The sequence below is a fragment of the Wickerhamomyces anomalus genome (genome assembly GCF_001661255.1).
Source record: "Wickerhamomyces anomalus NRRL Y-366-8 unplaced genomic scaffold WICANscaffold_7, whole genome shotgun sequence".
NCBI lineage: Eukaryota > Fungi > Ascomycota > Saccharomycetes > Phaffomycetales > Wickerhamomycetaceae > Hansenula > Hansenula anomala.
Genome location: NW_017567116.1, coordinates 595,044 through 619,193, shown reverse-complemented (window position 1 = coordinate 619,193; position 24,150 = coordinate 595,044). Strand labels below are relative to the sequence as shown.

The window sequence follows — 24,150 nt, the reverse complement described above, 5'->3', positions numbered from 1 at the left end:
TTTGTACCCCAGATCTAAAGACATCACAAACCAACACACCATGTATTCTTCAAGGGCTCTTTGCGCGAGTACGATGCTGAAGTCTTCTTTCCCAAGACTGCGGTGTTTCAGCACAGCATCCAGGCATTTAAACCAAGTGGCCAATAATCCCCCAATCTCCAAGTCCATAATACCGAATCATTCATCTTCAAACACAGCACTACATTATGAAAACGATCCAGACTCCCCTGTCAACAATAATAATGAACTGATAAGGAAGGTCTTCGATGATGATATATTTTGGAAGAATTTCAATAGACAAGATGACCAGAAAACTCTTTCATTTTTGAACTTTAACAAAAAGACTGGTTTATTCAAAAATTCATATTTGACTACACCTTCAGGATTAAGAGAATTTAGCAAGGCTTCTTTACAAAAGGCCAAATCACTTGTTGAACAAATGGTGAATGATCAATCAGACCAAGGTTTGAAGGCATATATTACAAATTTGGATAGGTTAAGTGATGTGTTGTGTCGTGTGATTGATCTTGCAGAGTTTGTAAGAGTTGCTCATCCAAAGAAGGCATTTGTTAATGCTGCTCAAGATTGTCATGAAGAGATGTTTGAATTCATGAACATTTTGAATACAAATGTTGACTTGTACCTTATTTTGAAGAAGGTTTTAGAGAATGAAAAAATTGTGAAGAGTCTTTCTCACGAAGAAGTCACTGTTGGTAAAATCTTGCTGGCAGATTTTGAGAAGTCAGGTATAAATATGGATCCAGCTACAAGAAATGATTTCATTGAATATTCTCAACAGATTGCAGTTTTCGGACAACATTTCACAAATGGCCTTGGTGAGGCCAATAATGACTATATCGAAGTTCCAGTGGAAAAATTACAATATTTGGATAACACCATCTTGAGTCATTTGAGTACAGATATTAGAAGAGCTAACTATAAAGTACCAACCTGGGGTTATTTACCACATGCAGTGCTTAGATACTGTAAAGATGAAGATGTTCGAAAGAAGATCTGGGTTGAATTACATAGCACATCCCAAAGACAAGTTGATTTATTGGAAACTATGTTGAAATATAGAGGTGTTTTAGCACATATTATGAAAAAGCCAAATTTCGCAGCTTATCAATTAGATGAAAAAATGGCTAAAAGTCCTGAACATGTTATGAATTTTTTGGAAAAGTTAGCTGCAGAGACTAAACCACATGCAATTCAAGAATTAAGATTATTGGCAAGTTTGAAACAAAAGGAAAATGGTGACACTAGACGGTTAAGTGACCATCAAGTTGCAGAATATTTCAAGCCATGGGATAGAGACTATTATTCTCAACAATACACTACAAGTCAACGCTCATCCACTACTGAACAGATTAGCTCATATTTTTCATTGGGTATTGTTTTACAAGGTTTATCTAATTTGTTCAACTCCATTTATGGTATTCAATTGATTCCAAGCCGTGTTCAAACAGGTGAAACGTGGTCGGATGATGTTCGTAGATTAGATGTTATTAGTGAAGAAGAAGGTTTGATTGGTGTTGTCTACTGTGATTTATTTCAAAGAAAGGGCAAAACTCCAAATCCTGCACATTTCACAGTTTGTTGTTCAAGAAAGATTTATCCAGATGAAGATGCTGAAGAATTAAAAGTTGTTCAAACTGGGAAATCTGCCAAATCTGGCGAAGAATTTCAACTACCTGTCATTTCATTAGTTTGTAACTTTGATAAAAACTCAGCAATTGGTAAATGTTTATTATCATTGAATGATGTTGAAACTCTATTCCATGAAATGGGTCATGCTATGCATTCAATGTTGGGAAGAACTTCATTACACAATATTAGTGGTACCAGATGTGCTACTGATTTTGTTGAATTACCAAGTGTTTTGATGGAGCATTTTGCTAAGGATCCAAGAGTTTTACAAACTTTTGCAAGACATTATTTAACAGATGAACCTATCCCATTGCAATTATTGGAAACTTTCCAAAAAGAAAACAATTTTTTGAAAAATACTGAATCTTATTCACAAATTAAAATGGCATTATTAGATCAATCATTACATTCAAGTGGTGTATTAACACCAGATTTTGATTCTACAGCTGTTTACCATACTTTGGAAGAGATTCATGAAATTCTAGCAGATACTGAATCTAACTGGCAAGGTAAATTTGGTCACTTATTTGGGTATGGGGCATCATATTATTCATATTTATTAGATAGAGCTATTGCATCTAAAGTTTGGTTACATTTATTTGCAGAGAATCCATTAGATAGAGCTAAAGGTGACAAGTTCAAGAATGAAGTTTTAAAATGGGGTGGATCTAAAAGTCCATGGCTCTGTGTTGCTGATGCTTTAGATATGCCAGAGATTAGTGCTGGTGATTCAAAGGCAATTGAATTAATTGGTGAGACTGAACTATAATTTATACAATACAGAATATTTAGCATATAAAAATAAACTACAACATTTTTAACCATGAAGAACAAATTATAATTTTTTTATACAGTAACGACTAGTAGTCAAAGGGGAATCTAACTACTGGTCATGACTTGCCAGACACGGATAACTGAATCAGTGTAACCAGCGAATAAGTTTTGACCATCAGCGGACCAAGCTAATGAGATAGCTTCTGGATCACGGGCTTTACCAGAGGTAGCGAATTCTGGTTTTAATTCATCAACAATAGTTCTTTCTTCTAAGTTGAAGACTTTGATTGATGAAGCAGTAGCAGCAGTTAACCAGTATCTGTTTGGAGAGAAAGCTAAAGCGTGGACTTCATCACCAGCAGCTAAGGTGTATAAAGTTTTTTGGGTGTTTAAATCCCATAAGATGATTTGACCATCTTTACCAGCTGAAGCAACTAAAGTTCCATCTGGGGAGATAGTGATGGTTGAAACGTAACCAGTGTGACCAATGTAATCAGCAGTTAATTGGTAGTTTGATAAGTCCCAAGACTAGAAAAAACTTGTTAGTAAACCAAATTCAAAAATATGATTGTGGAATATGAGAAAGTTTTCTTTTTTTGAACAGAGTATCAGAGATCTTGGTGATTAAAATATGTCTCATTCGAAGCTAGATAGGCCTCGTCCGAAGTAGCAAATATAAATTAACATCATCTAGTTTAAAAAAAAATCCATTCCCATATTCCTGAATTGTTAATAAAACTTACTTTAACTAATTTATCCCAACCAGCAGAGATAACAGTTGGAGCATCACCTGGGGAGAATCTAACTGAGGAAACCCAGTCTTGGTGACCAACTAAAGTGGACATACATTTACCAATGGTGTTCCAGACTTTAACGGTTTTATCACGGGAAGCTGAAACAATTTGTCTAGAGTTTTTAGCAATTGAAACAGATAAGACATCACCATTGTGACCAACAAATCTTTGAGAACAGACACCAGTTTGTAAGTTCCATAATCTTAAAGTTTTATCCCATGAAGCGGATAAAGCGAATAAACCATCTGGGGAGATGACAGCATCTTGGACAATGTGTGAATGACCTTTTAATGATTTCTTTGGGACACCATACTGTTGATCATCACGGGTTAATTGCCAGGTGATTAAAGTTTTATCACGAGAAGCTGATAATAATAAATCTGGTTGAGCTGGGGTGGTGGCTAAGGCAGTAACCCAACCGTTGTGACCTTCTAAGGTACCTCTTAAGACAAGAACTTCTTTGGTAGACATTGTATAATTGACTGTTGATGTATTAGAACTAGTATCTCTTGATAGAATGTTGATGTTGAAATAAATTTTTCATCCTCTCTCTGATACCAAGCGCACTGGGCTCGAAAAACAAAGCGCGAACAATCGGTTGTAAAAAGTGTGTCTCTTACCGATTCAATCCAGATTTCATTGTTAGGTACAAGTTTTACACAGCAGTTTGTATGGCATCACAGTAACTATCAGACCGGGTGTGTTGTTACCAGATCACGAAAGTGACTGTGAGAAAACATCCAGACATCACAAATCTATGCTGGCACGTTGAAGATGGCAGAGGGGGAGTACCTCATGGGGTTAAATCGTGAATGTAAACAAATGGTATTGTACAAGATAGTTCAAGGAACAAACTACAACATGTCTGAAGAACAGCACCAATTCGTTCAAGAAAGGTTAGAAGCTTTACATGAAATTGATACGGTAGGTGCAATTGATCTTTTTACTTTCCTTTTCAAGTGCTAACACTCATAGAAACTTGTATCAGTATTAAATCATTCATCATCAGCATTAACAAACTTGACAAATTTAAAGAAAAACGCATCAAATAGAGATGAATTAACCAAAATCAAAAAGGAGTTCCAAGATGATATCAAGAACTTCTACACGGATTTAGAATTCTCATCAATTCATTTGAAGAAAGAGATCAAACACTTGGATGATAGAATTGGTAAAGCAGATTCAAATGGCATCACAATCTTACCAATAAATATAAATAAGAAAGCTACATGGGCCGGTGAAGAGAAACTAAAACAACAATTGAATCATATAGACGAAAGCTTGAAATGAAAAAAATCATGAGTTATAATAACCAACAGCAACACCAACAACACCAACAAATAAAACTTTAATGAAGAATTCATATTTATTTGCTCGAACTCTCCCAGTTCTCTTGAATGATTTCCTTGGGACCAAGAAAAATTTACTCAATTTCAAATCCATCTTGGTGATTGGTGGATATTTCGATTCAAACAAGATATCAGTCCAAAATGGATTTTTCAAGACAGCTCTTTCATGACTAAATGCATCAAATGACCATTTCCCATGATATGAACCATATCCAGATTCTCCAACACCACCGAATGGGACACATGCCAGCCCACCGTGGATTACACCATCATTAACAACAAGTGCACCTGATCTAATTTGTGAAGATATTGTTTCAATCTCTTTTGAAGATTTGGAATATATGTATAGTGCTAATGGGGTATCTGCAATATCCAATACATTATCAATACTATGTTGTAAATCTGAATATTTTATAACTGGCAAGACAGGACCGAAAATTTCCTCCTTCATAGAAGCATCATCAAAAGAGACATTTGTTAATAAAGTTGGTTGAATGAATCTAGCTTCACGATCACCATCACCACCAAGGACAACATCACTTTTAGTGTTTCTAATTATATTCATAACACGATCCCATGCATTCTTGTTAACCAATTTTGTTGAATTTGTTTCATCAACATCGTATAGTTCTTTAATAACCAATTTCATCATATCAACAAATTCATCATATAAGGAATCATGAACAATACAATAATCCGTGGAGACACAAATTTGTCCCGCATTAGCGAACCTAGTGAATGCAATTCTTTTACAAACAGTTTTCAAATCTTTAGGTTGAACACTTGGTGTAACAAAAGCTGGAGATTTCCCACCTAATTCTAATATAGTTGGTGTTAAAGTTTCAGCGGCTTTTGAAGCAATGATACGACCAACTTTCCCCGATCCTGTATATATGATCTTGTCAAATTTTTGATTCAACAACACAGTTGTCTCTTCAATACCACCTTGAACGATTTGAAAAATTTTTGGATCTAGGGCATCTGTCAATATCGTTCCTAAAGTTTGTGAGGTGTATGGGATTTGTTCAGATTGTTTAAAGACTGTTGTATTACCAGCTGCGATTGAGCCAACTAAGGGAGCCAAGGTTGTCAAATATGGGAAGTTGAATGGACCAATGATTAGAACGGTACCTAGGGGAATCTTTGCAATTTTTGGTGAAGTGAAGTAATATAGTAAATCAACATTTTTGGCAGATGTTGGTTTCATCCATTTTGATAAATTATTGATGGTGGTCAAGATTTCAATGTATAATGGAGTTATTTCTAATAGTTGAGTGTCACCTTCAGGTCTGTTTAAATCTTTTTTCAATACCCTCACTAATAATTCTTCATTATCCTTTATGGCATAGTATAGGTTCCGTAATTGGTTTAAACGATATTCTAAAGATCTGTTTGGATTGGCACGGAATGATTTGTGCAATGAGGTGACAATTGATGGAATATCATCAACTGGAGTGTATTCTAAGACGTTGGACATCTTTGGAAGGCAATTCTTTTGTGATTTGATTAATTGTTGTTTGTTTGTTTGTATTTGGTTCCCCATGATGTCTTTTATAAAATACCTTTTTTGCCTGCGCTATTAAATCCGGTTAAGCGCGAAGCAGTGAAGAGATTGGAGTACACAATATGTCATGAAGTTTAAAGTGAAGAATAGTATGAGTTGAATTAATCTTAGGCAATTGAATAACTAGTTTTATGTTGTCATGAATTCTACAGAAAGTACTGCAAAGAATATCTTTTTACAATACACAGCTTACAAAACAAGTCCATAACAATAAGCAACAACACCTGCGACAACAACGCCCACAGCACCTAATTTCCAAACCTTTTCATCAATTGGCTTTTTAATAACTTCACCATTTGCATCAAAATCAACATCTTTCCCTGGTAATTGTGGTAAATGTTTACTACCTCTCCAAGTATTTTCAATATCAACAATCTTGATAAACTTATCAGTCCAAAATTTATCACACCAGAAAGGATGTTCCAAGATTGCACGTTCATGAGTAAAACTCTTGAAAGAGTGGATCCCATGATATGCACCATATCCAGATTCACCAATCCCACCAAATGGTAGTGAATGAATAGCAACATGCATCATACCATCGTTGATTATCAAGGCACCTGATCTTATATGAGTTCTCAAATAGTGGACCTCTGAGGCATCATGAGAATATATATTCATTGATAATGGAGTGTCATGTCTTGATTTAATCTCATCAATGGTTTCAAAAATGTTTGAAATTTTAATGATTGGTAAGATTGGTCCAAAGATTTCCTCCTTCATTGTAGAATCATTGAAATCAACATTTTTAATAATTGTTGGCTCGATATATTTCAAAGCACGATTAGAATTCTTACCACCAAAGATGATTTGACCCTTTGTTGATTTAATCATTGAATTCAATCTTTCCCAACTTCTTTCATGAATAATATGAGTGAAATTTTTAGAATCCACACCTTTGAAATATTCATCAACAGTTTTCAACAATGTTTTAATAAACTTGTCATAAATTTTCTCATCAACTAATAAATAATCAGCAGCAAGACAAACTTGACCAGCATTGATAAATTTAGTAAACATGATTCTCTTTGTAACAACCTCCAAAGAATCCTCCACACTTGCCCCGACATACACAGGAGTCTTACCACCCAATTCCAACAAACATGGAGTCAGGTTCTTGGATGCAGCTTTTGCCACAATACGACCAACTTGTGAAGAACCTGTATACAAGATCTTGTCGAATTTTTGCTCCAACAACACAGTAGTTTCATCAATAGCCCCATTAACAACTTTGAAAATATCTGAATCCAAAGCCCTTGTCAAGATTTTAGACAAAATCAAAGCAGTATTTGGCACGAATTCCGATTGTTTTAAAACCATTGTATTACCACCACATAGGGCACCAACTATTGGTTGTAATGCCAATAGCATAGGGACGTTGAATGGAGAAATTATCAAAACGGTACCTAGTGGGATTCTTTCAATTTTTGGTGAAGCAAATGAGATAATCTTGGGGACATCATCCACTGGTGTAGGTTTGGACCATGATTCTAAATTTGCAATAATGTCCAAGATTTCTGAATAAAAAACATCAAATTCAAGGAATTTTGTATCTTGGATAGGTCTGTTGAGGTCGAGTTTTATGGCTTCACAGATTGCATCCTCGTTTGAATGGATTGCATGGTATAGGATGCGTAGTTGTTTTAAACGGTATTGGATTGAGTCTAGTTTTGCATGGGAGTGGAATGATTCATGAAGACTTGAGACGATTGAAGGGATTTGGTCTAATGGGGTGTATGGTAATGACATTTTGAGATGGTGGTTAAGATCATTATGATGGATTGAAAAGAATTGGATATTTTAGATTGGTTTTATATTGATGACTGTTAATTATGTCTTGTTCTAGGAATGGCAAAAAGTATTTCCAGAGACCCCAAAAAAATTATTATTATTCCCACTATTAATTTACCCACAATGTACCTGGTGTTATTGTGATGGGAACAATGACATGGGTAAATGAACTGGGTGAAATTACTTATTACGTGCATTAGTCAGTAGTATGGAATTGACTATCCGTTGTGTATTTGCATTGTTCTGGTTCTTGTTGATTTGTCATTTTGATTTGCGGAAACGGTTCTGTCAACTCCAGATTGAATTGGGATCCAGAACATTACAACTAGAATACGTCTTATTAACCAATTAATCAATGAATGTAATTAGTATTAGTATTAGTATCTCAGCCTCGACTATGACGTTTTGATACTCTACTTCTCTAATGTTAAACGCTCTCTTCTACAATCTTTTAAACTAAAAAAACCAAGCGAATGACCCGTAATATTGATAATGTTTTATGTAAAACCCTCTAAACAACTAATAATAATGTAATGAACACCTTCGTAAAACTGATGACAGAAACAATCTAGATCAAAGCTGGATGACAACCAGCTATGTAAGCAATCTGGAATATGAAATAATAATGGTATAACCAATCCAATCAATCAATTGAAACTATTTGAAGTCAAATTGAACCTGATGATCTAACTGATATAAATATCCTTGATTTGTAAAATGAAAATAAACAACTAATGCATTGATTCTTGAAACCCAGAATCCCCATGATATAATGTATAAATGATAATAATAACGTAAACTCATAATAATAATAGATGATCAATCAAGAAGGCTTGATCCCATCAAAAAGCCATGACAGCGGCTAACAATCTCAATTTCTTAAAGTGACAGATTCTTTATCATCTCTAACCAGATTAGAACTAGTATAGTTGAATAAAGAATCTCTAGCTTCACCACGAACAATGGCAACAACTTCATCATTTACATAGACATAACCTTGATCACTTGTTTCATTTGGGAAAATGGTTGAATGTTCATTGCATAGTGGAGATTTGATGAATTCGTTGTAACCTTCAGTGGTTGTTAATTCGACTGGAGCAGTGTTGATGACAAGAGGCATTGTAAATAATATTTGGTTGATTTATGATGATGAGAAGAAAAGAAAGTTGATTTCAAAGATGGAAATGTTGATGGCTTTTATATATTTTGTTTGTGGATGATGTAGTGTGCTTAATAATGACTTGCTGTGGTGAGTGTTGCTCGTGGCAAAGCACGAGAAGGTGTCAGAATTTTATGGAAGAAATTAGTCAGACGAGAGCAAGTGGTGGATCTGTTGCTTATTGGATGGTTAGACCATAGTTAGTTAGTTAGTTAGTTAGTTAGTTAGTTGATGGTTGTTAATTAGTTAATAGTTGTTACTTGATGGTTATTACTTACGGCCATGACGTTACGCAACACTCGGAGAAGCACCATCACGATTCACCGATTCAATGATCCGAACTCCCTCAAGGAGTCATATTCGTATTAGCCTATCACATACTGGAGTCTTTGGAAAGCTATGATCAAGAACTACAACTACAACTATCAATGGAATAGAATCTAGTGCAATCAATCACAGATCATTACACCTAATCAATCTTGATAATAGCATCCACCTCTTCGGCCGATATTAATTAGCTGCATACAACTTGCCTGACCATCACCATCACCATCAATCACCAGTACATCCGAGGAATTAACTATGGGGGAAAGATTTCACATGGGAGTAATTAAAGGAATATGAATAATATACGGGTGTCATCATCCTATTGGCTCAATATTATTAACTCGTTACGTCCTCGTCTCTGTTGAAAAGACCCTATCATCTTTGTACTAGTGTGACTGGTGATCACTGATAAGAAGTTTAGTACAATTTTCTAATTAACTACACGTGTAACCATATGATTAATGATCTTTATCAATCTCATCAGTATCAATATCAACTTTTCATAAGTGGAAGCTCATGTGTAGCCAACCCATCAAAGGTCATCTCGTTATCTACAGTTTCAACTAATTTGGCTGTCAGCACGATAAGAAGCGTAGAAATGAACTCAAGTTGGTCTAGCCGTTCAAAGTAAAGTTCAATTGTTTCTAACATGAAATAGTCTACAATCTTAACATCTAGATAGATAAAGAGTTCATATTATTATCTTGATAACTCTCAATACTCTCTTGATATTCTCAATCCTTCTTATTAATCTATCACCTAACAACTTTTCTTTTTCTGATCTATTCGCGAATTCAATTTTTTTTTCGTGTGTCTGCCTCAGAAATTTCAAAAGTCTAAACTCTAGATCGATACAAATCTTGATCTAGAACTAGTTGAGTAGTGTAGGGTAGTTTATATGAAGTGATGGGAAGAAATTAGTGAAGTTAATTCATGTTCTTGTCTCAGTGCCATTGAATCAACCTAGACTAAGTGAATCTAGAACCACCAAGACGTTGTTGAAGCTGGATTGATGGTTGTCTTTTCTTTGGTCCAATTTCATCAATGCTTCAACTCTGAGATGTTGATCTTGTACTTTCCAACTTTTAAATAGTACTATAAGTAGTTATATGGCTGTATCGTATACTTCTTATAACTTCTATAAAACTTCTTTCATGAATAAAGTTAACATTGATGATCTTCGGCCTATAACGGTTTTTTACCAGATCAGGAAAAGTAATGAATATGACAAGCTAAGTACTGTGAAACAATTTGGCTAGAACACTTTAAACTTTTCCTACTAATCAAACAAGGTTGTTCAGCTTTTCAAAAAAACTGGATGAAAATGTGCACAAGCGCAACAACATGATCTCAGCATGATTAATTTTTTTTCGACAAATCGCGTAAAAAAAAAAGTTGAAAAATTTCTGTATGATGTCAGGTACTGTTGAACGAATTAAATAATTAAACCTCTTTTGGGAAATAATCATGATCCTGAAGTTGTAAAAGGCTTTCAATTTGCTGATTAAGCCATTTACTGATTCTAGATCAAGAATCAAGAGGTGAACGCTCAAAGGGTTTTAAAGTTCAAAGGTCAAGTTGGATCAAGTACCGTTGAATTTCATACTTTGTTCAACTTCAACTTACTTCAACAAGTTTACAACGTTCTCATTCAAAAGCTATGGGCAATAGCAGCGTACCAGAGGTATACATACATCAGTTACTAAATTCTAATTGGTATAGCTGTCGAGAAAGAAGCTCAAAGCCCCGAAGTCTGGATTCAAAACGGTGAACACTAGTCAACTCAATGATTTTGACAGACCTAAGCATCTAAGCAGGTAGTTAAAATCTCAAAAAACCTGGCCACTATCGACTGAAGCTAAAGCTTAGTTGACTTGTCACTAGCTTACACTAACCCATAGTCGATCATGATACGTCTTTGCTATTTATCATTAATTAATAGACCTCTTCTGTTTCAAACTTTCATCATACCCCTGTCCAACTCTAATATCAAGTTGTAACAAACCCCTGTCATGATACATCAAGTTCCTACCAAGAAAGGATAATATGTATCACTTGCCTGCACACAATCAAACTAGATCGAATCAAAGGAGAAGAAACCTATATCTCGTTAAAAATCATGTTTTGTTGTTGATGTCTGTGTTTTTTCATTTACAACGCGTCTGTCGCGGTTCAGAAAACAAAAATTTGGTCTGTTTGATGTACGTTTCGGAGACTCCTTTTTCATAGCCTACTCCTTGAAAACTGAAAAGAGTTACAGGTAAATAAACAAAAGGATAATCAGTGAGTTTAGATACCACCTTAGATGATATATAGGCTATTAATTGATTGAATACTTTTTTCATCTGGTTTGAATTATGGTACTATTCCAGGATCTCTTACAATCTTGAAACAATCCTTTTTCGAAAAAGATTTTGGCCAATTCCGTGAGATGCATGAAACTGTTTTCTGACGCGTCCTTGTTAAAATTTCTTTCAAAAGTTAACGTGTATCTTCAAATCACAGATCTTCGCATACAACCTCTCATGTTTACTCCGTACCTTACTCTCTCTGAGTACACACTCACATCTAGACCACTCCCCTGGAAAGGGAAAAAAAAACATGGCTCATTTTCAAATATAAATATCTAGTCATATCCTAGTTCAATCTAAAATCAATCATGATCATTTCTTTTACTACATACAAACCAACGGGGGTTAAAATAATTTCAAAAACACATTCATTTATACCCAAGTCGTTCCTTTTTTGATTATGAAATTATCACTCGTTATACTATCCTCATTGGCTTCAATCGCCTTAACAACCCCAATCCATGACCATCATCAACATAAAAGAGATGCCCAATTAAACGTTGTCACCGTCTATGAAACCCAAGTTGTCAGTAAACCTGTTGACCGTGCTGTCTCTCAAACCCAAAGTGCTGTCTCATCATCACCTGATAATTCATTATCTGGTTCTTCATTCCAAACTGTCTTATTAAGTGGCTCCTCATCAGCAACTGCTGCTCCATCATCATCTAGCTCTGGCTCAAACTCTGGCTCTTCATCAGCTTCCCAATCTTCATCATCTTCATCATCATCCGGTGGTTCTGGTGGTTCAGGTGCTGGTTCAGGTGCCAAAGGTATCACTTATTCTCCATACACCAATTCAGGTTCCTGTAAGGATGCATCCACTATCAAATCAGATATTGCCAAATTGAAAGATTTTGATTTAATCCGTTTATACGACACTGATTGTTCAGGTGTGGAAAACGTCTTGGCTGCTAAAGGTTCTTCCCAAAAATTATTTGCAGGTATTTATCACATCAACAAAATCCAAGATGCTGTTGATACTTTATCCTCTGCTGTTAAAAACGTTGATGGGGGTTGGGATAACATCCATACCGTCTCCATCGGTAATGAATTGGTCAATTCTGGTGAATCAAAACCATCAGATATTAAAACCGCTATCGATACTGCCAGATCCGCTTTGAAAAGTGCTGGTTATTCAGGAAAGATTGTCAGTGTTGATACTTTAGTCGCTGTGCAAAATAATGATGAATTGTGTCAATATTCAGATTATATTGCAGTTAACTCTCATCCATTCTGGGATGGTAACGTTGATGCTTCAGGTGCTGGTGATTTCTTACAAAAACAAATTTCAAACATCAAGAGTAAATGTGGTGGTGATAAATCTGTTTTGATTACTGAAACCGGTTGGCCAACAAAAGGTGATACTTATGGTAGTGCGGTTCCTTCTAAGGATAACCAAGAAAAAGCCTTGAAAAGTATCATTGACAGTTGTGGTGATCAAGTTGTTTTGTTTACTACTTATGATGATTTATGGAAAAGTCCTGGTAAATATAATGTTGAACAATACTGGGGTATTTTCAGTGATAATTAATCACTTTGATGAAAAAAAAAATATGAATTGTTTGTTTATGGAAAAAAATTGTCTGGACAGTTTAGTTTGTATATTATACTATATAGGGTTTCAATAAGGTTAAAATTTGGTCGTTCTTTACAAATATTTGTAGATTCCAAAAATCATCTATATTTTTTATACAATATTTTGTTTTTGTAATTTGTGGGCTAAATATTTGGCACTATGACCCAACGTTACACCATGACTTTGTTGTACTTCATCTTCATTATCACTTTCTTCATCTTCCAATCCACGTTTTTTCAAAATTCTATTCGCCCCAACAATTGGTAATTCATGTTTAAATCTTTCACCAATATTGACACCTGGAGCTCTAAACCAAATCAATGGACCTTCACTAATAACATCAGAGGTTATCCCTGCTAATCTTCTTCTATTGTTTGAAAGATCCATCTTCAATAAACCCTTTACATCTTTTTCAATACTTATTGGGATGGTAAAAGATGGGGCAGTTGAAGTTGGAACATATGTTGGCACTGCATGGTACAGATTAGATTGTGGTTGAGCAGCAGGGACTGTATTTCTTGTATAATTAACAATTGGTGTTGTGATATTTGATGGAGAATCTGCACTAATTGGATCATTTGGTCTAATGATATATTTTGGACAAATACGACTTGTTGAATATTGACCCAAATCATCAGTTTCATCAATATCCCTTATGTAAACTGCACCATGTAATGGTGGCGCATTTGCTGCACCGATTGTAGGTTCTGGGATTGGCATATTTGGTGTGGCATTAGGTGGTAATAAATGTTTTAATGGGGATTCATATTTTTTGAAACGACGTAAGTTTGGTAATGGTGTGATTGGATCTTCATGATCACGAACTTCATCAGGTAAACAGGCTTTCCAAGTTCTAATCTTGTTGAAATTTTTATCATTATCATTATATCTAAATTCACAAATAAATAATGGACCTTCAAAATTTATTGCTGGATCACCTCTTTGATAACGTGTGAAATATGCAACATAACATTTCCCAATGATTTCATCAGCTAAATGATCTCTATATTGACCTGATTTGAAAACTTCATTTTCATAGAATAAACGATCAACTCTATGAACTGTTTGTTCTGGTCTTAAATACCAACAAACATTGATCCAGCGTTGACCATCTTGTGTTTGCCATATTCTAAATAGTTGTGAAACAATAGGCTTCGAAGGATCATTTGGATTGTTTATCAAGATCCAATCACCAATCTTGAATAATGAACCATGTAATTCTAATTGATCCAAAGGAATTTTCAAAGAATCAGCAGTGATGAAATCAGCATCTGGTCTTTTAATTTCAATTTCCACAAATCTATTGAACGCACTTTCTAAAGCTATAGCATTTTGAACATATTCTTCCTTAAATCCTTTATAATATTCTTTACAATTATCAAACATCAATTTACAATCTTTAACAAATGTATCAACATCTTTATACTTTCTTTGTTTGATCTTCTTTTTGATTTCATCTAAGGAGATTGGGTTTCTAATTTCATTAAAATATTCTGGATATTCTCTTATATCTAATAATTTCTCAAAAGGTGCAGACATTAATTGACCTGAAGCATCCCTTTCACGTCTTAGGGATCTCAAAATGTTTTTGATACGTTGTTCAAATGGTTTATCAATAACTGGAGGTCTACCTCTTTTGTATGATTGATCTTTAGTGGAGTTGACACTAGTTGGAACTGGTCTTTTCGGTTTTGAAGATTCCTCTTCACTATTGTATTCTTCTTCATGGTGAGGATGAAGTTGATCATTTCTTGGTTGTGGAGTTGTAGCAACGCTAGTTGCAGTGGTGCTAATAGCAGCAGTTGGATCATTTGGTCCTAAATTTGGGTAAACGACATCGTATCCCAATTTCTTAAATTTGGGTATAACATTGGATAAGATGAAATTATCCAATTTTTCAGCAAATCTGTAAACAAAAGAGCCTTGTTCATTATAAGTTTTCGCGTTCCAAACGATTTGTGCAAGATCCTTGATGAACTCGTTAGGTGTAGTGTAAGCATTTAGTCTTTTTTTGATGGAATTTAATGAAGTTGGTGTTGTTATGATGTCGTAATAATCTGGATACAACTTTTTGTCAGGCATCGTGTTGAAGATAGGGGCAATTGGTTCGTTGGTGACATCATCTTTGATCTCGTAGATGTAGTCGAACGAGAGCTTGATTCTCTTTGCCAAGTTGGACATTGCTGAGGATTGTTGATATGATGGCTTTTGATCTGTTCCACACGCTATCAAGAAAATCTGACTTTTTTGGTGTTTTTGTTTTGTTGATGTTTTTTTTTTCGTTCAACTTTTTTCCTGAACATTTTCGCGAAGGCAAAAAAAGAGATTTCAAAACCTGTGAACCAGCAAAAACAGCATCAAAAGGATCCAGAACAGCAGTTTAAAAGTGTTTTCGTTCTTGAAAAGGGTTCAGAGACTGAAGAATGTCTCTTTTGGCAGCTGCTACCACCACCACAACCGTCGCTTTCTGAACTACAACAACACCATGGACAATGGCGTGAACAAGGCTGAATCCTCCGATCTTGAATCCTTCCATGATTATCTCTTGCAAGCAAACAACATTTTAGCAGTTGTGGGTGCTGGGCTATCAGCCTCCTCCGGGCTTTCTACATTCAGAGGTGCCGGTGGTATTTGGAGAAACTTCTCGCCAATTGATCTGGCTACTCCAGATGCATTCCACTTTGATCCTGGACTCGTGTGGCAGTTTTATAGTGCAAGACGCTACAATGCGTTGAAAGCAAAGCCTAATAGAGGACATTATGCTTTGGCTGAATTGAGTAAAAGGAGGAATGGAAAGTTTTTAACTTTGACTCAAAATGTTGATGGATTATCAACTAGAGCTGGTCATGATAAAGATACATTGTTGGAATTACATGGATCTTTATTCACTTTGAAGTGTACAAATTTTTTTTGCAACCATATTGACCAAGATAATAGACAACATCCTTTAACACCAGCGTTAGAAGGTTCAGAAGATGAATTCCCTAAGAAGAGAAAATTGAATGATCAAAATGATAAGGAAGAATCAAAGAAAAGAGCAAGGACTGATGACGCTTTAGAAAGAACCAAAAGCCATACTTCAATCGCCTCAACTGGTTCATCCCCAGATATTAAACCTGTTCAATCAATCCCTGAAAAAGATTTACCACATTGTCCTGAATGTAAAGAGGGTTTATTGAGACCTGGTGTAGTATGGTTTGGTGAATCTTTACCATTGAAAGCTGTTGATACTGCCGATGAATTTTTGATAAATAACAAGATTGACTTGGTACTAGTTATAGGAACTAGTGGGACTGTGTGGCCAGCTATGGGTTATGTTGAAAGAGTGCAAAAGAGAGGTGGTAAAGTGGCAGTCTTCAATACAGAGATAGATATGGAACAGATTAAAAAAGACAAGAATTGGGGATTTATAGGTGATGCATCAAAATGGTTGCCAATCGCCTTGGAACCCATAATAGGAAGTGATTTCGTTCCTAGGGACTACAAGAGACGTTAATACAATATATACAGATTGAATGATTTTATACACATTCATTGTTGCTTGGCTTCATTTTGTTTTCTTGCAACTCTTTGGAAAATCTTTATCGAAAGCTCCTGTAGTTCTTTTGATATATTTTTAATATCTGCAACTTCTACATCACCCCCATTTCTTGCTGATTGAATAGCATTCTTAGCATCTTTGATTTTGTTCTCCAATTCCGGATAGTCAGGGTCAGCTTTCAAAACATCACCAAAAGCTAAACCCATTGCCATTTCAGTATCATTCACAACAAGCTCTGCATTAGTGGCTGCTTCAACTTTTTGTCTTTTAGCTTTATCTGTATCCTTATTTTGTTCACCTTCTTGAATCATTTTTTGAATTTCTTCTTCTGTCAAACCAGAGTTCCCAATGACCGTTATACTTGTTTCTTTACCAGATGTTTTTTCGCGTGCAGAAACATTGATTATACCATCAGCATCAATATCAAATGAAACCTCAACTTGTGGCACACCTTTAGGCAATGGTGGAATCCCACTCAATTTAAAATTACCAATCAACTTATTATCCTGGACTAACCCTCTTTCACCTTGGAAAACTCTAATCTCAACACCTGTTTGATTATCAACACCTGTAGAGTAGATTTCAGTCTTTTTCACAGGAACTGTAGTGTTTCTTGGAATCAATGGTGAGTAAACACCCCCATAGGTCTCTATACCTAATGTCAAAGGTGTAACATCCAATAACAAAACATCTTTAATTGCACCACTTAAAACACCACCTTGGATGGCAGCACCAAGAGCAACCGCTTCATCTGGATTGACTGCTGTACTTGGCTTTTTACCAAAGATTTCCTCAACTGTTTTTCTAATTTTTGGCATTCTAGTCATACCACCAACAAGAATGATTTCATCAATCTCCTTCTTCGACAAATCTGCATCTTTCAATGCTTTTTTAACAGGATCAATAGTTTTAGAAATTAGATGGAAACTCATTTGATCCAATTCATCTTCTGTCAAGCTTATAGAAATATGATGGGTATCTTTTATAAATGGTAAATCGATAGTAGTTTCTTTGACATGGGATAAATCAATTTTGGCTCTTTCAGCAGCTTCCCTTATTCTTTGAACTTTATCAGGTTCACTAGATAAATCAATACCAGTTTTGTGTTTAAAATCTGACAAGATAAATTGAACCAACAAAATGTCAAAATCCTCACCACCTAAATGAGTATCACCATTAGTTGCTCTAACTTCAAAAACACCATCCTCAATATCCAAAATTGAAATATCAAAAGTACCCCCACCGAGATCATAAACTGCCACTAGACCATCATTAGTCTTATCTAATCCATAAGCTAGTGCAGCAGCTGTTGGTTCATTGACAACTCTCAACACGTTCAATCCTGCAATCTGTCCAGCATCTTTAGTGGCTTGTCTTTGAGAATCATTGAAATAGGCAGGAACTGTAACAACAGCATTTTTCACATTTTGTGCCAATTGTGATTCCGCAGTTTCTTTCATCTTCTTCAATATAAATCCACCAATCTGTGATGGAGAATATTTTTTACCAAAGCTTTCAACCCAGGCATCACCATTATCATTTTCAACGATCTTATATGGGAAATGGTTTAAATCAAATTTTGTTTCATCATCATCAAATCTTCTACCAATTAATCTCTTGGTTGCATAAAAGGTATTTTCAGTATTCAAGACAGCTTGTCTCTTAGCGGCATTACCAACCAACATATCTCCATGTTTATCAAATGCAACAATTGAAGGAGTGGTTCTTTGGCCTTCATCATTCTCTAAGATTCTTGCCTCTTTACCTTCCATAACAGCAACTGCTGAATTGGTTGTACCAAGATCAATACCAATCACAGTTGGTAATGAAGAACGAACAGATGCATATCTTCTTTGATTTGTCAGGTTTTTGACAAGGTTTTTATTTAATCCTCTAAGCATTGTCACTTTAGGTATGATAATTCATAGATTCTATCTTTACTAGGATCAAAGAAATGGGTTTATTTGAAGATATTGTTTAGAAATCCTCAGAAAGCTTATCCGAGAACTGGATTTGCTTTGAGAAAGTCATCTCCGAGGCCATTTTCACGTGATGAGTCGGAAATATAAACTGGTTCCCTCAGAAATCAACGCTTTATAGTGTGATGGTATAATATTGCGGAGTGATTTAAATAAGTTTATTGGTGGGTTCAGGGAGCTGGTATTAGCTGATTTCTCCTTAGCCTTGAGTCTCGCAGAAAGGCTTTTTGGTTCGGTCATTTGAGCTTTTCAAGAATCTACATATTGTTTTGTACTAGTTAACCCTCTAGAATTCTTTATTATGTATTTACAAGCATTTATAAGTCATTAATTCGTGCTCCAAAATCTAAACCATGACTTCTTTCCAGCTGTTTGTTTTGGCGTATCTTGTCCCTGAAGCAAGGCTGCTAGTTCATCTTCTTTAGATTTCATCTCCTCTGTTACTGTTGTTAGTAGGATACCTTCGATATTTTGCGTTGCATGTACATACCTTTCAACACTATTTCACGTTCTTTGTACTCTAAATGCCACCATAACCAATGGAGACTTAAATAGGTTATGGACCCTATGATCAATGTTGTCACTATTGGTCTTGTGAAATCTGATAATTTTGGTTTCTGGGGAAAGTTAGTACGGTAACCTTTACGAAAAAACCACAATAGCACATACTTTTTCATCCTCTATTCTCTTTTGTTCGGCTCTCTTCAATTCAGCCATCTTTTGCTCTATCAATATCTTGACTTTCTCTAAATCTTCATTATTATTTGATTTTGGAAACGATGTGGAAAACAGTGCTCTTGGGCCATTTTTGCTCAGCTTTTGACAGGAGAGCAAACCTCTTTTAGCTGAAAATACCCGTACCATCTTGAATCTATAGCAAAAACAAGGTGGTTGGTTTGGTTTCTGTTCAGTCAACTAAAATCAAGCTCATTTTAAATGTTCAAGTTCAACCTCCAGTTACAAAATTTATTTGACCCGATATGGCCACTCAACACGCCCTTTTTGACTGTGATTAAAAGAAGACAACAATTGAACAATCAATCTTTTAAAACGCCCAATACAACCATAGAGTGGGTCGTTTGAGTGCAATGTCAGCCTCTGTTTCCAATAACTCAACGCCCAGAAAGAACATTGAAGAGGTTTCCTTTATTCCAGATACAGCATCTTTCCAAAGTGGTTCAACATTCAGAGCCACCCCAACTAAATCAATAAAGAGACATACATTTGGAAGCCCTCGTTTCCCTTCCAACTCATCTTTAAACTCATCTATATCCAGAAGTCGAAGATTTGACGAGCGTTTGACAAGTCGGTTTAGCGACAAGGCAAGAGAAACACATACGCTAGATCTACATCAAGACGATGAAGATAATCATGAAGAAGCCAATATAACATCGATCAAGTGGGTCAATTTACAAAAACTCAATGGATGTCTACATGATGGAAAAGCTAAGACACTTTACGGAGACCCAACATGTATTGTTCCAGGAGATGTGGTGGCTATAGGTACTTCAAAAGGTTATATTCTAATATTTGATTATCATCAAAATTTGTTACATTCTTTAGGTAAGAACACAAAGGCTATGACCTGCGGTAGCATAACTTCAATTGCAATGTCTTTGGATTCAACACATGTTGCGTGTGGTTTTGAAAGTGGTGATGTGTTTTTATGGAATATCAGGACATCTTCTAAACCACTTTGCCATATTCAACCATTAAATGATACAAATATGCATAGTGATGGCCATGTTGCTGGTTCAATAGTCAATAATCTTACATTTGTCGGTAAAAGACATACTGTTTTAATCTCAAGTGATGTTAATGGATTGGTTTTTTATCACCAGTGTAATAGAGGTGTTCTAGGAGTAACTGTTGGGACTAGAAAGATACTTGGAAGATATGAAGATATACAACTACGAAGACCAACCACGGTTTTTGGATGTACAGCCCTACCTCTGGGTCCATCTGTTGAGCTTTTGGACGCTCAGGGTCTCGTTGCTATCCTAAGCTCGAGTGCATTAGTTATAATATCCACTTCAAACAACATAAAGACACAGTTCAAAGTGGGCAAACCAAAAGTTATTGATCAGTCTGTAGGTAAAACAGGCTGCCTTTCTTGGTTCCCAGCATTCTTACACAAGAATGGTGTCAAGTCCCCTGCAAAACTTGCATATTGTTGGTCTAATGTTTTGACTGTGTTGGAGGTTACAAACTATGGTGAACATCTGCAGTTTGATTCAAAAAAGAGGTGGTTGTGTGATGAAGCAATACTGGGAGTTCAATGGGTTAGTCATTCAGTTATTGGACTAATAACAACAACTCAGCAACTGATATTGATCACTGAAAGAACAATGAAAGTTTCTGCATCAATAGATTTACTTTCAAGACATATTTATAAAAATGATATTTACTCTAGAATGCCCACACACTCCACATTAACAAATAACTTCAATAGCTCATATAGAATCTACAAGGGAAAAATGTTTCTTGTTGGGAAATATGAAATTTTCATTGGATCAACTCCAAACTGGATGGATGTCTTGTATGAAAAAGTTAACAGGGGTCAGTACATTGAAGCCATAGAAAAAGCGAGAAAATTTTATGCTGGTGTGGGTGATTTAGATGTTGTTGGATTGCCTCGTGAATTCAATGATAGACAAAAGATTGTGCTTCGTTATTTGGTGGATATTGTCAAGGCTTCAGCTACACATATTTTGACCCCAGAAAGGTTAAACAATGAAGAAGATACCGTTGTCAAAGATTTTTTATACACTTCAATTAAAGCCTTGATATCTATTCATGCTGACTCGGTTGTTTATGAAGATTTTTACGAAACTTTCAAAGTGAACAATCACGTTGACTATTTCTTTGAATCTCTGGAACCATTCATATTGGGTGGGTTGATCACCTCATTGAGTCCAATAGTACTCAAAGATATGGTTGCTTATTATAGCTCAGCAGGGAAAACAGAGGTTCTAGAACAATTGATTTGTCTTTTAGATATCAAGAGCTTGGATATAGATTTCACCATTAGCCTTTTACAGAAAAACAATTTGAGAGATAGCTTTATATTTATTTGGAATAACTTGTTGAATGATTACATCACACCATTTGTGGACTTTGTCAAAGACATTCAAGAAGGTAAAGAGGATTCTTATAAAGTTTTCAGTTATTTGGCATATACACTTACAGGAAGACAATACCCAACGGAGAATTTGATTGAGGATTCAAGAGCCTATGAAGCAAAATTGTCATTATACTACGTTTTATTTAACGGTATGGCCATTACTTGGCCTAAGCAAGGTGGATCATTGATTGAAGTAAAGTCTGAAAATAATGAAAAGTTTCCCTACTTGTTGTTATTGTTGAGATTTGATTCAAGTTCCTTTTTGTCGGCATTGAACGAGTGCTTTGAAGATTCATTGTTGAATGATGATGAAATTATTCATGAGGATTTCAAGTTAAAAGTCAACAGACAATTCATCATAGAGATATTGATTGAAATCTACAATCAAAATGAGTTTAGTTTTGAAGATCAATTAAGTTTATCGATTTTCATTGCAAGAAACTATCCAAAATTTCAACAATTTATCAGACTCTCAGAAAGTGTCTTAGAGAGTTCAATTCAGAAATTGTGCTCATATGAAGGTGATGACTTGAAAGAAGATTGTGAGCTTAGTTTACAAAGCTTGTTATCTGTCTATCAACCTTCAAATAGGGATGAACTTTTGAGCACTTTTCAAAATGCTGGATTTACTGATGTCTTGATGAATCTATACTTGAATGACCAAAAGTATGCAGATGTTTTGAGCTTATGGCTAAAGAGTAACAAGTCAAACTCAATAGAAACTACTGATGACATTTTGGAAAGATGTTTTAGATCAACTGAGAATAAACCAAAAGAAAGGGCCAATGTTGAAAAAGTTGTCAATGATAATTTTGCTGATTTGATTGAAGCTAATACCCACAAAATTGTCAAAATTTTGAATGTTTATTCACCCAAATCTCATAAACTTGTTTTGAAATTAGATGATCTTCATCTCAAACACCTTTATTTATCTTCATTATCAAACTTAGAGGAAAATGGTCAATTCAAAATGTCTAAGGAAGAACGTGATGAATACATCGGAACTCTTGCCAAATTCGATAAAAAGGAGTTGGAATCTTATGTGAAATCATTAAGTCTGTCAGACTTTGATTTCAAAAAATGTGTTGACTCCCTCAAGGAGAATGAGGCCGTTGATACTTTGGTTTACCTATACAAACAACAAGATCGATATGAGGATGCTTTGAGTGAAGTATTGGATTATATGCAAAAATTAGTGAACAACTTGTCCACTTTGCAAGCAGATTATGAAAAAGGTAAATTCCAATCTGTTGAATCAAAACTTTGGAAGTATTTACTATTGGGTATCAACATATCAAATCATGAAGGATCAACCACTCAAACTAGAGTTTCAAGTGAGCTTTCAGTTAATGAGAAGATGTGGTTGTCATTGATAAATTTTACAGTCAATTTGTTTAAAAAATTTGATAAAGATGGCACGTCATCGAAAGCTTTGGATATCATCAAAAGACTTGTTCAGGATTTATTCACAAGTCTTATAAATACTAGGGCCCAGATCAGCAGTTTTAAAGTCAATGAATCAGGGGTCAACGAACATCAGAGCTCATTTTTGAAAATATTTGCGAAATTTTTGGAATCATCTTCAGTTCATGTTACGCTATTGGGAGATGTAAGGTCTGTTACAAATGAAATCTATCTTGCCTTTTCTTATGAGAAAAACATTCTTACTATTACCTCCAAACTAATAAATGAAGGTATTTATCAGAATATGCAAAAGCTGACTGACAAAAATCTAGCTGGTTGGTCTGTGTTGAATTTTGAATGTGATGCATGTGGGAAGACAATTTGGGGTAGAGGGATCGAAGCAGAAGCTTATTGCAAGTGGGAAGACAGACAACGTGGTAAGACTATTGAAGATGGTGATGTCTATGATTTAGTTTCATTTAGCTGTCGCCATTGTTATCATAAGAGGTGTCTTGAAAATTTAGGTGTAAAAGAGAACTTAACATGTGTTATATGTGACAATGAGAAATAAATTTATGAATTATGCATATGAATCACTTTTGTAGATAAGCTGAAATTTTATGGTTCGCTTTTGTGCGGCGGCTTTGCGTTGAAGGTTTTGTGACACAAAAACGATATAAACCGAACAATGAAGAAATGAAAAATTGATTCCCAAAACTCAATCTTCTTTTATTGCCAGCTAGAATCAAAGCTAGAATCAAAGCTAA

General features: G+C 35.2%; 11 protein-coding genes across 11 annotated transcripts; 4 read left to right on the top strand and 7 right to left on the bottom strand.

Annotated features, from left to right (window-relative positions):
* Positions 1–40: 40 nt before the first annotated feature.
* Positions 41–2,419, top strand: OCT1 (metalloendopeptidase; the record flags this gene model as incomplete). Its single annotated transcript, XM_019185998.1, has 2 exons — positions 41–68; positions 222–2,419. 2 exons carry the CDS (start codon positions 41–43, stop codon positions 2,417–2,419), a joined length of 2,226 nt encoding a protein of 741 aa, XP_019036424.1.
* A 110-nt stretch (positions 2,420–2,529) lies between these two features.
* ASC1 (40S ribosomal protein RACK1) lies at positions 2,530–3,689 on the bottom strand (the record flags this gene model as incomplete). The annotated part of the gene is made up of 2 exons (XM_019185233.1): positions 2,530–2,952; positions 3,168–3,689. The coding sequence occupies 2 exons, from the start codon at positions 3,687–3,689 to the stop codon at positions 2,530–2,532; spliced, it is 945 nt and encodes a 314-aa protein (XP_019036423.1).
* A 276-nt stretch (positions 3,690–3,965) lies between these two features.
* Positions 3,966–6,044, bottom strand: WICANDRAFT_86140 (uncharacterized protein; the record flags this gene model as incomplete). Its single annotated transcript, XM_019186001.1, has 2 exons — positions 3,966–3,973; positions 4,646–6,044. The coding sequence occupies 2 exons, from the start codon at positions 6,042–6,044 to the stop codon at positions 3,966–3,968; spliced, it is 1,407 nt and encodes a 468-aa protein (XP_019036422.1).
* Positions 6,045–6,320: 276 nt separating this feature from the next.
* Positions 6,321–7,880, bottom strand: WICANDRAFT_81433 (uncharacterized protein; the record flags this gene model as incomplete). The annotated part of the gene is made up of 1 exon (XM_019185232.1): positions 6,321–7,880. One exon carries the CDS (start codon positions 7,878–7,880, stop codon positions 6,321–6,323), a length of 1,560 nt encoding a protein of 519 aa, XP_019036421.1.
* Positions 7,881–8,433: 553 nt separating this feature from the next.
* Positions 8,434–9,042, bottom strand: WICANDRAFT_65472 (uncharacterized protein; the record flags this gene model as incomplete). The annotated part of the gene is made up of 2 exons (XM_019183916.1): positions 8,434–8,490; positions 8,812–9,042. The coding sequence occupies 2 exons, from the start codon at positions 9,040–9,042 to the stop codon at positions 8,434–8,436; spliced, it is 288 nt and encodes a 95-aa protein (XP_019036420.1).
* A 3,375-nt stretch (positions 9,043–12,417) lies between these two features.
* WICANDRAFT_21665 (glycoside hydrolase family 17 protein) lies at positions 12,418–13,284 on the top strand (the record flags this gene model as incomplete). The annotated part of the gene is made up of 1 exon (XM_019180910.1): positions 12,418–13,284. A coding segment is annotated over one exon (867 nt), but the record flags the coding sequence as incomplete, so codon positions are not given.
* A 621-nt stretch (positions 13,285–13,905) lies between these two features.
* Positions 13,906–15,495, bottom strand: WICANDRAFT_18436 (uncharacterized protein; the record flags this gene model as incomplete). The annotated part of the gene is made up of 1 exon (XM_019180787.1): positions 13,906–15,495. A coding segment is annotated over one exon (1,590 nt), but the record flags the coding sequence as incomplete, so codon positions are not given.
* Positions 15,496–15,820: 325 nt separating this feature from the next.
* WICANDRAFT_86108 (SIR2 family NAD-dependent protein deacylase) lies at positions 15,821–16,831 on the top strand (the record flags this gene model as incomplete). The annotated part of the gene is made up of 1 exon (XM_019185997.1): positions 15,821–16,831. One exon carries the CDS (start codon positions 15,821–15,823, stop codon positions 16,829–16,831), a length of 1,011 nt encoding a protein of 336 aa, XP_019036417.1.
* A 35-nt stretch (positions 16,832–16,866) lies between these two features.
* On the bottom strand, positions 16,867–18,777 carry WICANDRAFT_35932 (uncharacterized protein; the record flags this gene model as incomplete). The annotated part of the gene is made up of 1 exon (XM_019182374.1): positions 16,867–18,777. The coding sequence occupies one exon, from the start codon at positions 18,775–18,777 to the stop codon at positions 16,867–16,869; it is 1,911 nt and encodes a 636-aa protein (XP_019036416.1).
* Positions 18,778–19,146: 369 nt separating this feature from the next.
* Positions 19,147–19,719, bottom strand: INA17 (Ina17p; the record flags this gene model as incomplete). Its single annotated transcript, XM_019184233.1, has 3 exons — positions 19,147–19,292; positions 19,346–19,472; positions 19,525–19,719. 3 exons carry the CDS (start codon positions 19,717–19,719, stop codon positions 19,183–19,185), a joined length of 432 nt encoding a protein of 143 aa, XP_019036415.1. The 3' UTR covers positions 19,147–19,182.
* Positions 19,720–19,943: 224 nt separating this feature from the next.
* VPS8 (CORVET complex membrane-binding subunit VPS8) lies at positions 19,944–23,954 on the top strand (the record flags this gene model as incomplete). Its single annotated transcript, XM_019182434.1, has 1 exon — positions 19,944–23,954. The coding sequence occupies one exon, from the start codon at positions 19,944–19,946 to the stop codon at positions 23,952–23,954; it is 4,011 nt and encodes a 1,336-aa protein (XP_019036414.1).
* Positions 23,955–24,150: the final 196 nt, after the last annotated feature.